The following is a 23,875-nucleotide window of genomic DNA, read 5'->3' on the forward strand; positions in this document are numbered from 1 at the left end:
TGGCGCAGGATAGAGCAGGGTTTAGGGCTGTTGTGCATAGGGTCGCTATGAGTCGGAAACGACTCGACGGCACATAACAACAACAACAACATAAACTAGTCACCAACTTAAAACAAAAATCCTCACCAGGTTAAAGACTAAGGTGCACCTGGTTCCAGCCATGGTCTTTTTTTATTACTTCTGTGTGTCTGAAAATGGGACAATAAATATAACTGACAGAAGAAGAAGAATATGTACCTTTGAGTTGTGGTGTTGAAAGGAGTACTGAATGTAGACTGCCAAAAAAATTATATATATATATGTGTGTGTGTGTGTGTGTGTAATATATGCATGAAAGTGCCTTAGAGGCAGGGATGATGACATGTCTTTGGACATGTTATTATTTGAAGGGGCCAGTCCTTGGGGGAAAAACCAACAAAAAAAGAACACACACACAAAAGATACCATTCTTGGAAGAGTAAGTTAGCAAAAGAGAAGGCCTTGAGCAAAATGGATCAATGCAGTGACTATAACAGTGGGTTTGAGTGTATCAGGGATGATAAGGATGGCACAGGAATAGGCAGGATTCGGATCTACTGTTTATACATCACTTTGAGTTATAGTTGACTCACCAGCACCTAAGAGTAAGGACAAAAACAAACCATTTGTCATTCATTTATTTACTTTTAAAATAACTGATAGACCTCTTCCCAAAAATGAGGGGGAACCCAAAAAATAATTGAGTACCTCATTCTTCCGGATTTTCTTGAAAATAAACTTGTTACACAGGTACTGAAATTTAACATCTATTGAAGTTTCTGAATGGTACCAGCAGTTAGTGTTTTCAGCTTTTTTTTTATATAATTTTTTTTAATTTATCATTTTGTATGTGTGTACTGTCAAGTCAGCTCTGACTGGTACAGGAGGAGATTGTCCCTCCTTCTCCGCAGAGTATCTGGTGGATTTGAACCGCACACCTCTGGAATTGCAGCGCAGCTTCTTGCCACTGGGCCCCCAGAGCTTTCCCCATGTTCAGCTTTTAACCAGAAGGTTCAGGTCTCCCCAGTGGTTCCATAGAAGGAAGGCCTAGTGATCTTTATGCTGTTGGAACTTTCTGGAGTACTATGCCACTTTGAAACATACAGGAAATGGAATCACCATGTGATGGGTTGAATTAGATGGCAGTAGGTTTTGATATCTGGACTGCTGGTGTAGATGCAATGGGAGGTAAAATAACTTGCTTCTTAGCACAGGTCAAGGTCACATTGTTAGGAGGAGTCAGTCCTTGGAAAAGAATATCCGATTTGGAAAGGTAAAGGATCAGAAGGAGGAGAGTAAAACCCTCAATAAGTGGATTGACATAATAACTTTAACAATGGGCTGAGTACAGTAGAGTTGTGAGGAGGCACGTGCTTGAGCCAGATTTAGTTCGACTGTGCATAGGGTCTTAGAGTTGACTTGATGGCACTTAACAACAACAACATCATACAGTCTCAGTTTGGGTTTGGGCTTTTTAAAAAGCCTATTTCACTTGAAAATATTCTTAATGAATCAGCAAATATGTACTAAATTTATTAAATTTTGGCCTTTGAATATAAGATCATATCGTCTGTATGGCAACATAGAAAATATACCTTTCTGTTGCTTGCTGAGATAGAATAGTTTTCTCTTGGTAAAGCACTTGTGCAATTGAATTGTGAGCTGAACTAAGGTGGTGTGTGTTTGGTTTTTTTTTTTTTATGGAAAACCTGATTATTTGGCAGATATATTCTGAAAAATTAATGAAAGGAGACTATTATTTTACGGGAAGCACCTAACAGGGTGTATTGTTAATGAGAGAAGAATTGAGTTTTTAGGACAATTTTTTTTTTTACTAATAAATTTTTTAAAATTACAATTGTTGGAAAGTATCCTCCTTTCTTTCTTTTTTTTTGTTTTAATCAGGGGATAGTGCGCACGCAGTCCCCTACTACCACAAATTATGCAGTCTAGTTTCCCGCATTTGGGGAAATCGCAGGGGTCACCACACCCCAAGTGCAATGGGTGAGCCTCATCCTGGGAAAACCACCTGCCTGATCATGGTGTTTCCTCTGCCAAGTATCCTCCTTTCTATGAACACTGAGTCAAAATTGTATAATGAGGCAATTAAGATTAATTTATATAGGAAAAATTTCTTTGTGACTTCGGACATCCAAACGAAATTAACCAGGGGAGCTCTGGTGGCCTAGTGCAGGAAGCTGCACTGCAATCCTAGAGGTCCGTGGTTCAAATCCACCAGATACTCTGCTGGAGAAGGAAGGACAATCCCCTCCTGTACCAGTCAGATCTGATTTGACAGCACACACACAAAAATAGTAAAATTTTAAAAAAATTTTAAAAACCTTAAATTAACCAAGCCATACCAAATAAGACTTAAACCCAATATATAAGTATATGAAAGTGAGAGAGTGGAGATGATATGATAAATACACAACCCAAACAAAGTAGAAATAATGTGTATATAGCATAGTTTTCAGGGAAGGACCTTGGCATTGCTGCTCAGGGTATGTGCTGCCTCTTTAATGACTTGTTGCAAAACTAATGTTGATTACCAGTCTTAATTTCCACATTTTTTTTCTACAAGATAAAATTAGGATTTCTTTTGGCTATTGAAATCCGAGCCTTCCTTTCCTGTGAACGTCCATCCTTCCAAGCATAATGCTCTTCTCCAATGACCAGTCTCTCCTGGCCACATGCCCAAATTATGTGAGATGGAACTTAAATCCAAGCCTCCAAGGAGAAACTTGGTTTCACCAGAGAAAAATGCTGAATGAGATGGATTGATACTGGGGCAAATGGGGGTTTGTGTGTCAGAATTAATGAGACTGGTTCAGGACAGCGCAGGATTGAGAGCTGCTGTTGTGCATAGGGTTACTATGGGTTGCAGGCTACTTGACGGCACATTAACAACATACAACCTAGTGAATCAATATTTCCCAAATTAGCAATGTATGATGTTTTTAAAAAAGCATGGATAAAAGAAATATGCATGCAGGTTAAAACTTTTTATTTTGCTGTAATAGAGTATGACAGATTCATTTTAAAATTTGAGGTCCCACATCAGCACTTGTTAATAGCTATCACTTGTTAATTGTTCATGTTTGTAGCAAAGAATTTCCATCTGAATAGGCTATTAATACACATAAATATGTGTGTGTGTGTGTGTGTGTGTGTGTGTGTCTGTGTGTGTGTCTGTCTGTCTGTCTGCAGCATGTCATTCAGTGTACAGACAGGTTAAGTGCAGATAATAGGGAGAGGAGAATCCAGCTATCCTTTCTTTTTCTGACTTTCCACCTTTCCCAGAATCATGCCTTTTTCCCAGTTCTGGCCCTTCCTGACAATATGCCCAAAGCATGTGGTACAAACTTGCTTCACCTAGGTTGCACTTCCTCCAAGACAGACTTGTTTGTTCTTTTGGCACTCTGAGATATTCAGTACTCTTCTCCAACACCACAACTCAAAGGCATTAATTATTCTTCTCTCATCCTTATTCGTTATCCAACTTTCACACACATAGGAAGAAATTAACTGTAACTTGGATTAAGCACAGTTTTGTCTTTAAACTGACATTGTTGCTCTTTAGCACTTTGGAGAGGTCCTTGACAGTCGATTCGCACAGTGCAACATGTCTTTTGACTTCTTGTCTGCTACTACCATGGGTGTTGAGTGTAGATCTAAGTAAAATTACTAAAAAGTCCAATCTTAAAGCAAACAAAAAACCCTCCACTCTTTTCTCTATTATGTTGTTGCTTCTAAGTCTAGTGGTGAGGATTTTTGTTTTCAAAATGTAATCTATATTGACTACATGCTGTAATTTTTTATATTCTGCAGCAAGTACTTCAGGTCCTCTTCACTTTCAAGGTTTTGTCATGTTAATTATTTTAATTTCTAGGCATCCACTTCCTAAACAGCATGCCTCTGGACACTCTGTGAACTTTGGTAAATAATGATAGAGAAATGCTTCAGGCCTTTTGTTCATAGGATCACTATGAGTCATGCTCAACTCGACAGCAATCAACAACAGTGACATTAGCTATATCCCACATAAATAAAATATTTGAGGGGTTCTCTTTTTCTTATTCAAATAATCTTATTCTTTTGAGGCAGTTTTAGTTGAAGTGGATAAATACAGAGAGAGAGTGTATATTATTTAAGCTTTCCCCAGTGGTAACATTTTCCTAAAAATATGTTTATCACAATTAGGATATTGACCTTGATTACGACTCTTTTCCAGGGTTCTCTTGTTTTACTTGTATTCATTTACATATGTGTTTAGATCTGTGTAGTTTTATCACATATGTAAGTGTCAGAGTCAGGATAGATAATGTTTCAGCACCACAGAGTTTCCTTGTCTTGCTACTGTGACTCTTTCCCACCCTTAATTTCTGGTTGTCAGCCACTAATCTGTTCTCCATTTCTCTAACTTTGTATTGAAAAACTATTATGGTTTTTTAGGTAATTAATACAATTAAATTTTTTACTTCTAATTTAAGAAGGATAGGCAGTCTCCACCTGTAGGATTACTGTCTCTGAAAACCTGCTGAAGGGTTAGCTATGGGTCAGTTTTGACTTAACGGTAAAGTTTCTAATACAGAACATTCTGGTCGAGTGGTAAAGATCTGTGCTGCAATCCCAAAGGCACACGGTTTGAATCCACCAGCTGCTCCCCAAGAGGATGGGCAGTCTCATCTCATGTGATTTAATGCCTAAGTACAAGTTCTGTGGGTTCTCAATTTTTAAGGATATAAAGGATTCCTGAGACCCAACCGTTGGAGAACAACTGGTTCAGAGCAAGGACATTTTCTCTTCCTAAAAAACAGAAAAGGAATTCTGATGGTCTTGTGCTGCTGACCTAAAGGTATATGGTTCAAATAAACCAGACGCTCCATGGGAGAAAGTTGGACAGTCTTCGCGCACACAATTCACAGCCTCTAAAAACCTGCCAAATGAGTGAGTTATGAGTGAGTGTGTTCTGACTATAACACATGACAACAAGCTAAGCTACAGCAGAACAAGATGTGTGGGGTTTGATGTCTCAACTTATAAATCTCTTATTTTCTCCTAGGACCTCAATACAAATGACAGTTAAATTGTTTAATAGTTTATTCTAGTCATTTTAGAAATAAATCTGTGTGAACATTGGCAGTTGATTCTGAATGATCCAGAATCACAGCACTAGTTTTATCTTGTGTTTACCTTATTAGGTTTGTAGGGAAGTTTTAGTGTGTTTATATATATATTTTTCTGGTTTTTATTTTATTTTGTTATTTTTTGTATGTGTACCATCAAATCAGATCTGACTGGTACAGGAAGTGATTATCCCTCCTTCTCCAGCAGAGCATCTGGTGGATTCGAACAGCATACCTCTGGGATTGCAGTGCAGCTTCTTACCAGTAGGCCACCAAAGCTCCCCCTGTGTTTGTAAAAATTTTTACAAATTTTTTAAATTTTTTATTTTATACTGGTCTATTTACAAAGTTTGCATGTATTTATATCTTGAGGTGTATGAAAATGAAGTAGATGATGCAATCTAGCCTGGAGTTTTATTTTTAAAAAATCTTTTAAGGAAATCAGGAGTAAAGAGGTAAATGGGATATGTTCAGGAGGAAGTGTTTGCAACGAAAGCATGGGGGGGGTTCAGGTTCTGTATTCTTGGGACACTAACTAGTGCTTCCTTTGGAAAATACAGAAACGTGAGGTATCATCATCCTTCTGTGGGGGAAAATGCAGTCTGCTTTAGACATAGTACTTAAGTCCTTATCATCAGTCATCAGCTGCACAGTTAATAGCTTTGCTAAAGGAAAATGTTGTGAATTTAAAGCAGCCAGATTGTAGAGAGGACAGTAAGAGCAGAGGCGATGCTCCATTCAGCAAAAATATTTGCCACACTAATGGACACTGCCATGTGATTTGTGCTACATTGATTTTGGGTATAGGATTTTCCTCCTTTGTTGAAATTCCAGCATAGCTTATTCATCTCCTTCTCACATTGGGAATTTAGACAGGTTTGAATGTTAGGGATGTTTGATCTGCTATCGTCTTCTTTTTACCATAAGAAGATCTTTGAGGTCTGAACTTGGAAGAGTATGGAGATCACTGCAGGAGAACTCCCCATGGATAGTCTGTCATCTTTAAATTATTGTTCATGGCACTTGCATTTTCCAGTGCACACTGAAACAGCCTTCGTTGCTGACCTTGACCAGGTGATGATTGGCTAAAATTGAATGTTCAAGTAAGTCTTCTGTGAATAATAGAATATGTAGTTTCTGTGAACTATTTGATGTTTGGATGCAAAGCTTACGGGCCCATTAGTCATTTTCCTTTTTGGTAATAAGATATTTTGGAAATTAACCGGAGTTATGATCAAGTTCTTTTTCAAAGCAGTTTGCATAATAGTCTGAAGCTCAGTAAATCAGTAGCGTTTTGTTTGTTTTTTTAAGGATGAGGTAGGGTCATTGTATACTTAGTGTTTCAGTAGGGGTTAGGTTTTTCTCCTGCTCCCTTAGTTTAATGTGTTGTTTAAGATTTACACAACATATTCTGTTTTATTTTGGCGAAAGCCTCATAGGAAGGAGAAATTCAGGTTATTCCAGGATTTTACTGGCAGTCTCTCACATAAAGAATTGCTAATTTTCAGACTCAGTCACTCATTCACTCATTGCCGTTCAGTTGGAACCAACTCAAAGCTGACCCTCCACAGGATTTCCAAGACTGTTAATCACATAGGAGGAGATTGCCCATCTTTTTCACTCAGAACTGCTGGCAAATTTGAACTGTCAGTGTGGTGCAGCCTTTGGGTTAGCAGCACAACAAAAAGAATCCTTTGTACAGACAAACCAAACCCCCCAAACTGATAAACTCATTCTGCCTCAATATTCCAGTCAGCAGAAGGCAATACAAATTAAAGTTCCTCTTCCCCACCCCCTCCCTGCCATTCACCCATGTTTTAAATGGAGAGACAGGAATAATTTGGTAAATGTACTTTAAAAAAATTACCTTTTAAATAAACCACAATAAAACTTTGTGAATAAATCAAATTACATATAATAGCAGGACAACTACTTAATCTCCATACTCTGTTTGCCTTTATTAGTATTGCTGATGCTGAGCCTCTGTAAAATCTTGAAGGACCTTTAGAATATCAGAGAAAGGCAACATTTTATTAATACAGTATATAGTGTACTAGATGTTAAACCCCCTTATATGGTACTCTAAAGAAATCTGGACATTAATCTACCCATTATCCCCAATTATCTTTCTATCTGGGTAAAAGCTAGTTTCCTAGAGCTTCAATAGTGTTCAGAACCAGCTTCCTCTCTGCCTTTGAAAGATGAAAGCAAGAGTAGATATCAGACTCAAAATTGTATGACAAAAAAGGGAGGAAGTCTACCCCAACTCTTTCTTCAGTGTATTTTTCTACCCTTAAAATTATATTGCAGTCTTGAAGATCTCACTTCCATGTGTAAGAGGCAGCTGAAGTCAGCTTGCAATTACTTTTTGTGGGAGGTTAATGACCCTGGCCTTTATTCTTTTCTGTTTCTTGTCGCCTGCCTGTAGCACCCAGATCCCTAACAAGTACTATTAGACTAGTATCTAAAGGCGAATGAAAGAGTTTGATTAACAGATAAAGGAAATGAACTGCCGGGGAAACTTTAGAGATTTGGCATCTTTAATGTGTCTCTCCAAATCACCTTCAGGTTTTGTTTCATTTCGTTGTTTACTTGCCCCATTCAACTAGACCCCAGGAACCATGGAGCCACCTCTTTGCATTTCAGAGCCTGAGAACTGGCTCAGCTTCTGTTTTGTGGTTGTTGAAATATTTAATAATTTTAACCTTCCTATATTCTTGTTCCTTTCCTTTTGGCACCAATTGCTTAATAATCTCTATATCCTAGGTATTTGGAAAAGATGACAAGATGAGTCCTTTTTAGATTTTTATCCTCTTCTGGAGAGTAATAAATGAAGCTTTGTTTATTCCAACAAATAGTAGAAGATGAAATCCTATCAAACCACTTAGGTTATTAGATGAGTGTCACAGAGCTGCTTATTAAGCACAATGGTTTAATGTAGATTATAGATGTGACCAAACGATAATTAACAGAACTGGAGCTGTAATTAAGCAGTATTGTGCTGCTTTGTGATTTCTCCTTGGATTTCTCTTCCAAAATAGAAGGAAATTGAATACAGGTATCTTCAGCTTTTTAAAATTTTACTTTATGGCACTTCATTCTTAATAAAAGAGCTACATTAGTAGTTCTTGCTTTCCAAAAGAAATCCAAAGAAGATTTTTATTTCTACAAGGGAAAAAAAGACCCAAAAATGAAACTAGTTTTGAACATTTGTTTTCCATAGTCAGCAGAGGCCCTGAGCATCTTTTCTCAGAGACAGTCTTGCACACACAGCGTTTCTCTGTTACATAGGTTGTTTGCAGGACAAAAATGAGCAGCCTCTTCCTATGTATGATTTTCTATGATTTGCAGCCTCAGAAACCTGCAGAAAAGTCAGCTATAAGTGGCTTCTGACTTGAAGGCAGTGTTGAATTTACAGGCTGTCTGTTTATCAGACCATTCCTGCTTTTACTGGAAAGTGTTCTTATAGGGTTTATGTGTTATTTGGTATGATTTTGAGTAGTCTGGGAATGTGCACAATTTTTTCCTATATAAGTTAATGACAATTCCTTTTTAAATTTCTAACATTTAAACTCAGAAAAGTTTCATAAGAACACTCTACTTTTTGTACAGAGACTCCCAGATAGGAGGTGACCCAGATAAGATGGAGACCCAGGGACTAGAGACCATCTCCTACTACTACTCCCTTTGGTACCACTTCACTGTCTTTGGGTTTCTTCCCTCTTGCCTTCCTCTCTCTCTCCCCCCACCTCCCTCCCACCCCCTCCCTCTTCCTGTCTCCCCCACCCCTCTTGTCCTTCCCCCATGTCCCTCTGTCTGTCTAAACCCTATGGCCCTTTTCATCGATGTCGCCACACCACCTGCCTCTGCCAGCTGGCATGCCCTATTGCCCCCTGCACAGCATCATCCCTGCATTTCACAGTAGACTTGGACAAGGGTGCTGAAGGTAGGTGAGAAGCACTCATACAAGCTTCCTGTCAGACAGGTAGCCTTAGAGGGGGGACATTCAGATAAAAGAAAGCCTTTTGCTCCCGATTCCTCCCAATATCAGAAAAATCTGTTGTCATCCCCTGCCCAAAGGATGCTGGGGGGAGGTGGGAGAGGAAAATGAATACCCCAGGAACATTGAATACCCCAAGAATGTTGAACTTTTCTTTATTAAAATGTACTTTCACCTTGAAAAATAAACAAAAAAACCCCACACTATTTTTGGATAGCAGGAGAAGCCCTGTAGCTCTAAATCCTCATTAATTCTCTATGTCACCAAAATTCTCTTTAAATTAGCTAAATAAAATCATCTTCACACAAACTAAGATCCAAAGCTCTACGTAGTAACTAGTCAGTAGTCAGTAAGGATAGTTTGATCCATACACATATTAATCAGCTCTTTATTGATTCTATTAGTGTCAATTTAACAAAATAAATTTGCTCTTTTCAGATGATATTGTTAAGTGTCATCAGGTAGGCTCAAAGTGACAGTGACCTCATATACAACCGAACAAAATCCCTCCCAATACTATGCCATCTTCATAGTCTCTGCTGTCCTCAAGCCCATTGTTGTAGTTAGCCTGTCAGTCCATCTCAGTGAGAGTCTTACTCTCTTTTGCTGGCCTTCTATTTTTCCACACCCTTCTGTTAACATGCCCAAAGTATGAGAGACAAAGTCTCATTATTTTTGCTTCTGAAAAGCACTCTGGCTGCAATTATTCCAAGACAGATTTGGTTTTCAGTCCATGGTGTATCCATTTTCTTCCACAACAACACAGTTCAGAGGCAACATGCACCTTTCACATGCATAGGAAACAATTGAAATATCACAGTTTGATCCAGGTGAACCAGTCTTTAAAGTGACATCTTGCTGTTTAGCATTTTCAGAAAGTCTTTGGCAGTAGATTTGTCTAATACAGTACGTTGTTTGACCTCTTGTTACTGCTTCTTTGGATACTGATTGAATCCAAATAAAGAGAAACCCTTTACAATGTCATTTGTGTCTTTTTATCATCATGTTACATATAGGTCCAGTTGTGAGCATTTTTATTTTCCTTAAATTAATGTATAATCCATACTGGAGTCTCTAATCTTTGATCTTTATATTACACGTTCTCTTGTTTTCTCAAGGAAAGTTGTATCATCTGCATGTTGCAACTTGTTAATGAATCTTCATACAGTCTAGCTTCTCAGATTATTTGCTCAGCATACAGATTTAGTAATATGATGAAAAGATACAAACTTTACACATAACTTTCCTGATTTTAAACCATGTTGTATCTCTTTGTTCTGTGTGAATGATTGCTTCTTAGCCATGTACAGGTTCTCATGAGCACAATTAAGTGCTCTGAAATTCCCATTCTTGTCAGTGGTATCCATTATTTTGACCCACACAGCTAAATGCCTTTGTTTAGTCAGTTAAGCCAACTAAATATCTATCTAGTGTTCTCAACTTTCAGCCAAGATCCATCTGACATCACCAGTGATATTCCTTGTACTATGATATCTTCTGAATTCAGCTTGAATTTATAACATTTACCTTTCTACTCCAGTCATTTTAAAATATCATAAAGATTTTATTTGCATGTGATATTAATGATATTGTTCGATAATTTTCACATTCTCTTGAATCACCAACACTCTGTAATTGGTGATGTGACATTGTGTTCTGTGCTGCTAACCTAAAAGGTTGGGCGTTCAAATCTACCAGCTACTTCATGAGCAATGTGATTGACAGTCTCATCCTAGAAAGATTTACAGCCTCATAAACCCAGTGGAGAGCTGCTGCAAGTCAGAATCAGTTCAGTGGCATTGCATTTGGGCCAGAGATTCTGTAGTGGTATTTGATTTCACACACTGCTTGAATGCAGTACTGGTATTTCTACTATTCACCTTAGATACTTTCTGACTTTCTCAGTGTAAAATTGAGTACTAGATTTTATCTACTGTATAGCAGCATCTTTCCCTGTCTCCCCAGCACTAAGTAACCTAGTCACTCATTCTCATTGGTGTTGATTTAAAACCCTCCAGTGGGTTTTTAGGGCTGCAAATTGAGTGGAGATTTTCTGTCTTTCTCCCTCGGAGCTGCTAGTGGATTCGAACCGCTAGAAGTGTAACATATGCATTAGCAACACAACTCCCTATACACTGGGCCACCAGAGGTCCCTGAATAACCTAGGTGGTGGTGTTGTTACCCTCAAGTTGGAACTGACTCATAGCTGACCCTCCAGCAGGTTTTCAGAGGCAGTAAAGTAAATTGCATGTAAAAACACTGCCTGACTTTTTTTCCCTACAGAGCAACGGGTGGATTTGAACCACGGATAACCTGGAAAATAAAATTTACAAAAAATAACTACAGCCCTTATGTTGTCGCTGTTGTTAGGTGCCATCGAGTCAAGAACTACTCATAGCAACCCTGTGAACAAAAGATCTGAACTTAGTCCTGTCCTGTGCCATCCTCACACTTCCTGACACACAAGAGCCCTTATACACACCATATTTATTGCTGTTATACACAACAGCAGAGAGATGGAAGCAATTCAAGTGTCCAGCAACAAATGGATAGAAAAACTATGGTACATTCACTCAGTTAAATATTAGGCAGCATTGAAAAACAGTGAACTTGTGTAAAACATTGCACAACATGGGGGAGCCTGAAGGACATTATGCTAAGTTAAATAACTCGGTCACACAAAGACAAACACTGCATAACACTGCTGTTATAAGATGTGGGAGTGGGGTGGGGAGAGAATGGAAAAAATGTGGATAGATAATGAACACTGCATTACAGAATGATTAGGTATTCTGTGTATGACAACAATCTGGAACAAGGGATGCTTTGCAGGGTGGGTTGGGAGTGAGAGGGGGAGGAAAAGGTTCAACAAGGAAAAAATACTGTAAAAAACACATAGATAAACTACAGCTCTTAATGGCTGGGAACAAGAATACAGTTGTCTCCATGGAGAGTGACTGCCTTCTGTACTGGGAATTGCTGCCACAGTCATGGGACAGGTTGGCAATAACACATGTACAAGCAGAGTGACAGCCAGAACACTCACAGGAGTGACCTGGAAGATTGAGGCCAGGCTCTGTGTCCAAGAGGAGGCCTTTACAGGAATCCCTTTTGTTAGAAGTAAAAAGTAGGGACAGGGACAAACCATAAGTAAAAGAAATGTACATACTGACAGTGAAATTGCTTCTGTCTTAGTTATTTTCCAAGAGAAAGAACAAAGGAACTGAAGTGAGGCCAAGAGTAATTACGTTCTGTATTCTCTAATTTCTCCTCAGTGACTCTCAGTGGTGAAATCTCTAGGAAACTTTCTTTCTAAAGAGTTATATGACCTACCTTATAGCATTCCTGAAAGGCCTTGTGATTGGAATCAGGGTTCAGCACTACACAGTTGTAAGGAGACACTGACTTGTTTTTCCTGTATTGCTAGCCATCCTTTTCTTGTTTTTTCTGTTTTTACCGTCACATCTGTGCATGTGAATGTTAAAAGATCGTTTATTTTGGGGAGCTCTGGTGGCCTAGTGGCAAGAAAACTGCACTGCAATTCCAGAGGAACACGGTTCGAATCCACCAGACGCTCTGCCGGAGAAGGAGGCGCAATATCCTCCTGTACCAGTCAGATCTGATTTGACGGTACATGCACACAAAATAATTTTTTAAAAAAAAAAAGATCTTTTGTTTTGTTTTCTTAAACTTCTTTTTATTTTAATGAAAGTTTACAGAGACTTTTCTCCCTGTCCACCCCTCCCCATCAATTCTCTTTTCTTTTTGAAAAATAAAAGAAAAAAATTTCATTGTTATTCAATCCCTCCCCCCAAGTCCACTCCACTATGCTACCTTTGTTCTGGATTCTTATAACAATAATATCTAATCATATATCCGTTTTAAACAGTTCCCTTCCCTCATCTGTTTCAATTCAGTATGTATTATTTATCCCATCTTTCTCAGTCTCCTCCCAACCCCTATGTCAGTCCTCTTTTATAAATGCTGGTGAGGTTGTGGAGAAACTGGAACACTTATTCACTGTTGGTGGGAGTGTAAAATGGTGCAACCACTATGGAAGGCTGTATGACACTTTCTGGAAAAGTTGCAGATAGAAATATCATTTGACCCACCAGTTCCAGTACTGGGAATATACCTTAAAGAAACCATAATTGCCTCCCAAACAGGTACATGCTCACCTATGTTTATTTCGGCTTTGTTCACGATTACAGAGTTTGAAACAGCCCAAGTGAATATCCATCAACGAACAAATGGATAGAGAAGATCTGGTATATTCATATAATCGAATACTATGCCCCATTGAAAAGTAAGGAACTCATGAAATATTTCACAAAATGGGTGACCCTGGAGGACATTATGCTGAGTAAAATATCTCAGTCACAAAAAGACAAATAACGGCATAATGCCACTTTAAAAAGGATCTTTTACGGATCTTCCACATCCCAAGAAGGTTGCCAAATTAAATAACAAATACTTGATTTTCAAAGAAAAAAAGAAAACAAAAATGCTTTTTTATTTTATTTCCTTTTATGAGAAAGACAGTGTTGGGGAAGGGTAGTGGCTTGTATGACGATAAGCAGATGATAAGAATATTTGGCAGTGCCTCAGGGACCAAAATTAGTCTAAATCAGCGTTTGACTGTTCTGTGGACTCTAAAAGTGATAATCTGCCAATATCAGTGATTTTCTAAGCCAAGAACCACAGCTAATACTAAGAATAAATATAGTACCTAGACTTACGTTTCAAGAGTAGTCATCAAGACCAGGAAGATACAGGTATGTTGGAGGAAAAGAGTGGAAGTTGTAGATTGTAGACCAGAAACACAATTCTCTTGCCGCCCTGCAGCTCAGATTATGGATGTAAATGTGAGTGTGTGTGTGTGTGTGTGTGTGTGTGTGTAGGTAGGTGACATTTTACCTGGATTGAAAGGTGTTTCACACAGGGAAGAAAGTTCTGATCCTTGACTCTTATTTACTAGATTCTTCTCAAATCCTCCCAGTCTTGAAGTGGCATTCCTAGAATCTAAACATTTCTTCCTTTCTTTATATCCACCCTTATTAATGGATATACTCAGACTAAAAAAAAGTAAATCACAGCCATCAAGTCGGAATTGATTCATAGCTGATCCTCCTGAGGATTTTCAGAAGCCATAAATCACAAAGGAGGAACCCTCTGGTAGCCTAGTAGTTGTACTGCAATCCCCAAAGAACATAGTTGAAATTGTGTTCTACCAGAGAAAGATGGGCAGTTTCCTCCCATGTAATTCACAGCCTCTGAAAACCTGCTAGAGAATCAACTGAGGTGATTCCGACTCAATGGCACAGAACAGCAAAATCACATGGGAGAAGATTGCTCATCCTTTTTCTGAGGAGCCACTGGTGGATTTGAACCACCAGAGGGTCCAACTTTGAGTTAGCAGAACAATTCACTACATACTATGCACCAAAGCTTTCTGTTAAGGGATGTATGCCTGATTAAGGACATCATGCTTGGAAGAGTGAAGGATGGCACAGGAGAGGACGATCCTGGATGAGTCGGATTGACACAATAACTGGGACAATGGAATTAGGTGTGTCAGAGTCAGCGAAACTGGCTCAGAATAGGACAGGGTTCAGAACTGTTGTACATAGTGTTGTGCATCACAGCCAACTTGACAGCACTTAACAACAACATCAAATATATTATTTGGAACTCTGGTGGTATAATCTGTAGGGAATTATACCACTAACCCAAAGTTTACACCTCTTTGGCAATTGGAATCCACTAGAGAAAGATGAACAGTCTCCACACATCGGACGTACAGACTCGGAAACTTTCTGGAGGGTCAGCGTCAGCTATGAGTTGGTTCTGACTGGATGACAATGAATTGGTTCTGACTAGGTGACAATATCTGCTTTTTAATTCTTTATAAATCCTTGGGTTGCACACAGTTTAGTGCTGGATTATTAGCAGAAAGTTTAGCAGTTGAAACTCACCCAGAGGTCATTGGAAGACAGGCCTGGCAATCTGCTTCCAAAGTATTATAGCCTTGAAAACCCTCTGAGATGTTCTACTCTGCACTTATGACATTACCATGAGTTAGAATCAACTTGATGACAACAAACAATAAATGTACTGTTTAATTCTACATTGGTGGGCAGAGCACTGGTTGCAGTATGGTGTGTCTCTTTCACCTGATATTTTTTAATGAGAGGAGAAAAATGAGAGTTCTTATTTATGTACTTTAAGCCAGGTTTATAGAACTTCTTCTAGAATAGGCTATATCACTAGATTTGCAATGGCATTATGAAGTAGAACTTGAAAGGGTCATCTTATTAAGAGCACTCTGTAGTTGACTCCATACCACTCAACAACAAACAACTGCATTCTGGCAGGAAGGCTTGAAGGACTTTATTAAATATAAAAGTGATAACTCCTTTAAATATTTTCCCTACAGCTCAATTGCTGCTTTCTGTTGTCCCACAGATGGAGTCCCCTGTCTCTACACCAGCGGTGCTGCCATTGCACCTTCTGGTGCCAGTGGTCAGTAATGACATCTCATCCCCCTGTGAGCAGATCATGGTTCGTACTCGATCAGTTGGAGTCAACACATGTGATGTGGCTCTAGCTACAGAACCTGAGTGCCTGGGCCCCTGTGAACCTGGGACCAGCGTCAACCTTGAGGGCATCGTGTGGCAAGAAACAGAAGATGGTAAGTGCTTTAAATGCGTTCTCTGCCTGTGTCTGCAGGGAGAAAACAGAGGCTTATTATTGTAAATAATACCAAGGTTTTTTTTTCAGCATTTCAGTTGCTTCAGATGATACTCACACAGGTTACAACAAAACTTCTTGGCAAAATGTCCCAATCCCAAAGGCATGCAGTTTTAATCTACCTGCTGCTCTGTGGGAGAAGGACGAGCAATGTCCTCCCATGTGATTTACTGCCTTTGAAAACCCACTGGAGGGGCAGTTATAGATTGGTCTCGACTCAATGATACATACACAACAACAGAGATTGCCATTGCCAGTTTCTTAGGTTAATTACCTCCTCCTTCGTAATTATTCAACTGTTGACCCTAGTAAATAAGCAGGTGCTGCCCAGGTAATCAAATTTGGACTATCCTCTTTGTACCTTTATGATTATAGGATATAGGAGAATTAGAAAAGAAATGATCTTTTTGATTAAGCTAGAAGAGTAAAAGTATTAAAAGGATGGCTCCTGGAGTAAAAAGAATGGAGAATAGTCACGCTTATGTTGACTTAATGTTTGCTCATTAGGTATGCTCTTCTTGCCTTTTTTAGCACCTGGAAGTGCAGCCAGTTCCTTCCCACTGGTTGCCTTCTTGCCCAGCCACCCACCCCATGCTATGCATCTGTCACTTAGTGCAGATTTTATAGGCCAAGGCAACGAGGAAATGTTTACATGGTCTTGTTTCCAGGCATCTATCTACTAAGCAGTTGGCTCACTATAGGGTACTGCTGCCCAGGGATACCATACAGATTTTTGCTATTTCATTTACCCCTGAGAACAAAATCTCTTCTGTTCTGGAAGTCCATAACCTGGGGGAAAAAATGGAATAGGCTTGCAGAGGGACTTAACTAGGTATTTCAGATCCCTTGGTAACATCTGGTTGCAATTTGATTTCAGCAAATTCTTTTTATAAAGAATCCAAGTCCTTGTCAAAGTATGTCTGGTTAGGGAGGCTAGGTCTCAGAGTCCCATCAGCTCTCTGCATCAGTAACCAGGCTTTCAAAGCATACCCACTCTAAGGAGTTTAGAGGCCCAGAGGAACACAGCTAATTATCTCTGATTATCACTAGCTAGCTTGTCAGTCTGCCTGTGAAAATTCAGGTATTTCAGTCTGGCTATTCTAATAAAATTATTTTGCCCTGTATATTTACTGTTGTAAATCAATATTTATTTAAATTGCTTCATGCAGTAAGCACTGACATGTTACAGGTTAAGAAGTCTGTGTTCTTTGATCTTTTGCCATTAGTGTTAAACTAAAATTTCAGCTTTCACATTAACATTGCTAATGAGATTTTTGTTGTATGTCTGAGACTGTAGTAAAAAAAAAAAAACAAAAAACAACAAAACAAAACAAAAACCCAACACTTGATATTGTAGGAACTAGACAGGGTGTATAGAGAAAAGTTTAGCCTGGTTTGTGTGTGTAGCACACACAATCCAGAAATCACAAAGTGGCTAGCTCAGGGTTGTTGGCAGATTTTGGTGTTTTTTCTTTTAATTGGTAGTCTATGGCCAAATGTGTGAACAGCCACAGTCTTTTGCGGTAACAAACAAAGCCAGACCACGGCTCCATGCCAATAAGCAATCTTCAAGGCTTCTTGCTTCAATATATTGACAATAGAAGATAGCAATTTCCTGCCTGTTTGTTCTAGCTATCTTTATGATGGTGACTTTTTTCCCCCCAAGGGCAGATGGTTTTCATGTATGTGAACCTGATAAAAACTTGTCAAGAGCATGAGGCTAACCTTTTCACTCTCCTAAGGAAAATGAATGTCTTTTTTTATCTGAGAGTCCCTGTTCTCATTACCTACCAGAGGGATGTTAGCAAAGGATATTTTTGTACGTCATTTGCTCTGACAATTTCTCTGGTTGTCACTGGCAGCCTGTTACCAAGTTCTTCTATTATGCACTCTTAATGCACCTTATACTCTATTTTACAGCACTTACACAGTGTGTGGAGCTCTAGTTGCCTGGTAGGTGAAGAGTTGCACTACCAACACAAGAGCAAGTGGCTCAAATACACCAGCCTCTATGTGGAGGAAAGATGGGCAGTCTCCTCTTATGCCATTTAAAGCCTACTAGAGGGTCAGCTACAAGTCAGTCCTGACTCAATGGCAGTTCACCTCGCTTGTTGAATTGAATGTAGAGAGCTCTAGTGGTCTAGTGGGTAGGAAGTTGTGCTGCCAAACAAAAGCCAGGCAGTTTGAATCCACCAGCAGCTCTATGAGAGAAAGATGGGCAATCTCCTCCTTTGTGAATTACCTCTCAGAAAACCCCCTTGGAGCGCAACTATAAATCTATTGCAACTTGGTGCCAATGAGCTTTGAGTATCAGTGTGTAATTTTGTATACAGTATTTTATTCTTTTTGTTTTGTTTTACAGTATTTTATTCTATAATGTCTTTTGCTCCTACTGTTTTAAGATTTTATGAGACCAGAAATTGTGTTTTGCCCAACATTGTATCTGTAGCAGTTCAACAGTACTTGGCACATATAATACAACAACAACAAAATCCAAACAAGCTGTCAGATTGATTCAGATTCATGTTATACTGAGTTTAAGTATTCCTTAAGATTTTTTTTTACTGCAATCTTGATGGCAGCACACTGTCAAGTCTGTCTGTAGTAGAGTTAATGGGTAGTTTGAACCACCAGCCTTTAAGTTGATGCATGAGCAGAAACCTTTTGTATCACCCAGGAACCTGGAATATGTCGTAGGCCTTTAGAAAACATGTGAATGAATGAATTCTTGCATCCATGTCATTGCTATTTCTAGATCTCTGTTAATATTATCTAATAGATGGTAGAAATATAGTTTGAACCTAAGAATCATGTAGCATTATCTTGGGAAATTCTGTACTCTATCTGAAACTCATAATAACACTTTGACCAAGTTAAAGGTCATTTTCATCTATCTAAATCAGTGGGGATTTTTTTAGACCTCCTATCCAACACTTAGTTTGCATGGCTCCACAATCAACACTCTTGGTACCAGTAGCCAGGAAATTAAAAGACAAATTGCACTGGGAAAGTCTGCTGTCAGGGATATCTCCAGAGTACTGAAGAGCAGTGATGTCAGCCTGGAGACTAAGGTGCACTTGATCCAGGCCATGATCTTCACAATTATGTGAAAGCTGGACAATGACTAGGAATGATGAAAAGGAGAATTGATGCCTTTGAGGTGTGGTAATGGAGAAGAGTATTGAATATACCATGGACTGCTAATAAAACAACAGGTTCATCTGGAGAGGGTGAAACCAGGATGCTCCTTGGAGGCAGGGATTCTGAAGCTCCATCTGACATACTTTGGGCATGTTGCATGTTGCAGTCCTTGGAGAGGGCCATTATGCTTGGGCAGATGGAGGGACAGCACAAGAGAGGAAGACCCTCGATGAGATGGATTGACTCAGTGACTGGGATAATGGGAGTAGTTGTGTCAGAGACAGTAAGGTTGTGTCAGGATAGAGCAGGTTTAGAGCTGTTGTGCATAGGGTCACTATAAGTCACAGGCAACTTGATGACACATCACCACCACCACCACCCAACATTATAATAAATGTAGAAAATATTAAAGCCGTCAATGATTTTAATCTTGCTTCAATCACCAGTCAACAGCCCTGGTATCAGCAGTCAGGAAATCAGGAGATATATTGCATCGAGCAAGTTTCCTGTCAGGGTATTTCCAAAATACTGAAAAGCAATGATGTGTTTGAAGACTAAGGTATACCTGATTCAGGCCATGATCTTCCCAGTCACCTGCTACACATCAGAAAGCTGGACAGTAAATAAGGATGACAGAAGAAGGATTGATCCTTTGCGTTGTAGTGCTGGAATATAGTACTTAGTATCCCAAGAACCACCAAAAGAACAAATAGGTATGTTCTGAAAAGGGTACAGCCAGAGTGCTTCTTGGAGGCAAGGATTATGAAGCTTCGAATTTCATACTTTGGACATGTAGCTAAGTGAGACTGTTCCATGGAAAGAGACATCATGCTTGGAAAAATGGATTTCAGCAAAGGAGGAAAATACCCCTAATGAGCTGTGACACTATGACTTCAGCAGTGGGCTCTAATGTCTCAGAGATCGTGAGGATGGCACAGAATAGGGTAGGTTTCAAGATGGCTGTTCACAGGGTCACTGTGTGTCATACTCGATGGCATCTAACATCACCAACTGTCAACATCATATTTTCTCTCATTTAATTACTTTGTGTCACAGGGCCTAGAACCTTCTTTCTTTTTTCTTTTATCTCATGAGAATGAGAACTCTTCTGCAATGATAGCTTTTAGTTTTCCTTTGCGTTCTGAGCACCTCAGAGGATCTTCACCTGAACTATGAAGTGTCTAAATTGGGATCTGACTTGGTTCACATTCCTTTCATTTTTAGATAACAAGGATTTCTAACAAATAGTATTCTTTAATAATCAATAGTAAAGATTATTATTTTTATTATAAGATCTGGACTATTGAGCCAGTCCTTAGTATTCTTGTAGCCTAAGAACTATATACAGATAGTTTTTTTTAAAAAAACAAAACACAGCAATAACAAATTCCTTCCAGGCTTGTTCTTTGCCGCCTAACATTTTGCACTTCTCTCAGTAGTGCAACCAGGTTGCTTCTTAGAGGCAAGGATGTTGAAATTTCATCTCACATACTTTGGGCATGCTGTAAGGAGGGCCAGCTTGGAGAAAGACATCATACTTGGTGGAGGGTCCTCAAAAGAGAGGAAAGCTTTCAACCTGTCACTGACCAAGTGACTAACAGTAGACTCAGGTATATCAGATATGATGAGGGTAGCACAAGACAGGACCAGGGTATAGCTCTACCGTTCATAGGGTCGCTATGAGTCAGGTCGACATGACAGCACCTAACAACAAAAACTCTCTCCTTATTCCCAACAAACTACTGCCTTTATGTTGAAAAACCCTTAGCGTTTAAAGGGAAGCCATGAATCTATGGCCTCTGAGAAGAATGGAAGACACTGAGGTCCCTGAAGAACTTACTGAGTGCCACCTCACTGAGAGGTGTCTGAATTAGGAATTCAGTTCTGAATTAGGGATTCCTGCCTTTTTACTTACCTGTCCTATGCTGTTGCTTCTTTCTTTCACTTATCTTTTCCTTTATGCTTTACTTTGGAGACATTTTTAAATTCTTACAGATCTTATCTCTTTTTTTAGCTGTTAGTAAATAACTTTCACTACAAAGATCCTCCTTGAATAGTCCTTGCCTCAGAACTTTGCTGCTAAAAGGACCCAGGTAAACAGTAAACTGGAATATTTCCTTGGTACTTTTGAGATTTATTCTTAATACTTGCTTAAGAATTTTATCTCACTTTGTCTTGCCTTAGTTCAAATCAAAATAGCAAGTGCCAAGTCTAAAGCAGAACATATATACATTTTACCAATGCAACATTGCTTTCTGGTTCGTTGGTGTCTTAAAGAAATGCAAGGCTAACTTTAGATAGATAAGAATTCCAGTAGGTGCTGTTTTGTTGTTAAGTACCTTGGAGTCGGCTGTGAATCAGAGTGATGACTCTATGAACAGCAAACCAAAATCTTGCACTGTCCTGCTCTGTTCTCAAGATTTCTGCCATGCTCAATCAGGCCCACTATTAGAATCACTGTGTCAGTCCACCTCTCTGAGGATGTTTTCTTTTGCTGACCCTCTGCCTTTCCCACCATGATGGCTTTCCACAGACTGGCTCCTTATGACCACATGTCCAAAGTGTGTGAGACAGAAGTTTCACCATCCTGGCATCTAAGGAGCACCCTCATTGCACTTCCTCCAAGACAGACTTGTTTATTGTTTTGGCTGTCTGTGGGATATTCAGTACTCTCGGCCAACACCGCAGTTGATTGTTTTTCAGTTTTTTTTTTCATTGTCTTATTTTAAATATATGCTAAGGAATTGAAAATACCATGACTTTGTTCAGACTCTGTTTAGTCTTTAAATAGGCACTCTTGCTTTTTAACACTCTAAAGAGGTCCTTGACAGCAGATTTTTCCCACATATCACATCTTCTGATTTCTTCACTGCTGTTACCATGAGTGTTGATTGAAGATCCAAATAAAATTAAGTGATTGAAAACTTCAGTATTTTCTCCATCTGTCATGATCTTGCCTATTGGTCTAGTGGTGAGGATTTTTGTTTCCTTGATGCAGACATGTAATCCATATTGAAGACTTCGATCTTCGGTAGCAAGTGCTTCAAGTGTTCTTCACTTTCTGCAAGCATGGTTGTGTTGTTCACATAATGCAGGTTGTTGATGAGTCTTTGATCCAGATGGCACCTCCTTCTTCACAAAGTTCAGCTTCTCAGATGATTTATCTGCTCAGCAGACAGACTGAATAAGTATGGAGAAAAGATACGGCCCTGAAGCAAACCTTACCTGATTTTAAACTGTGCGGTGTTTTGTTCTGTTCAGATAACTGCTTCTTGGTCTCTTGAATTACAGTTCATTGTCAAAAAGAATATTTCGAGATCTATCCTGAATGGTAGGATAATAATCATACCCATGCAAAGAAGCCTATTATTATAAATGTTCAAATATATGCCTCAACCTCTAAAGCCACTCAGTGAGTTGAGTTTTGATTGTCTTTCAGATTGTCCTTCTCTTATTTTCTTCTGTTTGAAGAATCTTTTAGTAGATCAAGTCTACTAGCTATAGTTGAATATAAGAGATTACCATTCTTTTCTTTTAAAATGTTCCACTTCCTTATAGCCTCCATGATTTTTCATGAAAAATGCAGTTATTTTCATTCTTTCTCCTGTAAATGATATGTCGTTTTCCTCTGATTGGTTTCAAAGTTTTGTTGTTGTTTACCGCAAGTAGATTATTAAATTTACCTAGCATGGATTTCTTTAAGGTTTGTCCTGTTTTAAGTTTGTTTAGCTTCTTTAATCTCAAAATTTGTCTTTTACCAAATTCTAAAATTTTCATCATTAACTCTTCACACATTTTCTTCTTCACTTCACTCATGTGTCCTCCTGGGGCAACAATAATATATATTAGACCAATTCTTATTTATCTCTACCTAAGACTCATGTGCCATTTTTCCTTTATTAGACTGTAACATATCTAATATAGCAAATTATCTAACCAAGCATTCATTCTATCTTTATACAAAGATGACCAGTCAGTTTTTTTAATAAATTTTGACAGTGCTTTTTATCCATGTTTCATGCATGTAGGTGAAAATAACTGTTTGGTTTTCGTTGCAGTGTGTTTTTAAATAAAATTAATAATATACTAAGGGAACCCTGGTGACAATATGTAGGGAGTTGTGCTAACCCAAGCGCAGTGGCCCTCTAGCAGTTTGAACCCATCAGAGACTCTAAGGGAGGAAGATAGGAAATCTCTTCGTGTACAATTTACAGCCTTCCAAAAACTCACTAAGGAGTAAGCTATGAGTTGGTTCTGATTTGATGGCAATGACTGAATGAACTACAAACCATGAGGGAATTTGTTTTTTTTGTTTTATTTATTCATTGATAGACATTTCCCACCCTTTGCCCCAGCCTACCCCAGATTGTTCTCATACATGTAATGCATAATCACATAATACTTTAAGACAGTTCTTTCCCTCGTCTGTTCAAATACAGTGTTCATTATCTATCATACTTTCCTCATTCTCTCACCAACCCCCCTATTTTTTAACAACAGTGTTATGCAGTATTTATCCTTTTGTAACTGAGATATTTTACTTAGCATAATGTCCTCAAGGCTCCCCCATGTTGTGTAATGTTTTACTATTTCATTATTTTTCAGTGCTGTATAGTATTCCATTGTGTGAATGTACCATTGTTTTTCTATCCATTCGTTTATTGATGGGCACTTGGATTGCTTCCATCTCTTTGCTATTGTGAATAATGCAGCATTAAACATGGATGTCAGAAGAGACTCCGAAAATTGCACTGGAGCACAGAGAAGCCAAAGCACAAGGAAGAATTCAAGATACTAAAGAGTTGAATAGAAGATTTCAAAAGGCAGCACAGAATGA

The 23,875-nt window shown here is 38.8% G+C and overlaps 1 protein-coding gene across 1 annotated transcript in view; it reads left to right on the plus strand.

The window, feature by feature from the left end:
* Positions 1-23,875, plus strand: part of ZNF609 (zinc finger protein 609) — a 234,463-nt gene that overhangs the window by 134,763 nt on the left and 75,825 nt on the right. Inside the window, exon 2 of the mRNA XM_006899626.1 lies at positions 15,613-15,838. Within this exon, the coding sequence (XP_006899688.1) occupies positions 15,613-15,838 (226 nt within the window). The remainder of the gene's footprint in view (positions 1-15,612; positions 15,839-23,875) is intronic.

This window comes from Elephantulus edwardii, unplaced genomic scaffold, assembly GCF_000299155.1.
Source record: "Elephantulus edwardii isolate Elephantulus edwardi_28Jun2011 unplaced genomic scaffold, EleEdw1.0 scaffold00263, whole genome shotgun sequence".
In the NCBI taxonomy this organism is placed as follows: Eukaryota; Metazoa; Chordata; class Mammalia; order Macroscelidea; family Macroscelididae; genus Elephantulus; species Elephantulus edwardii.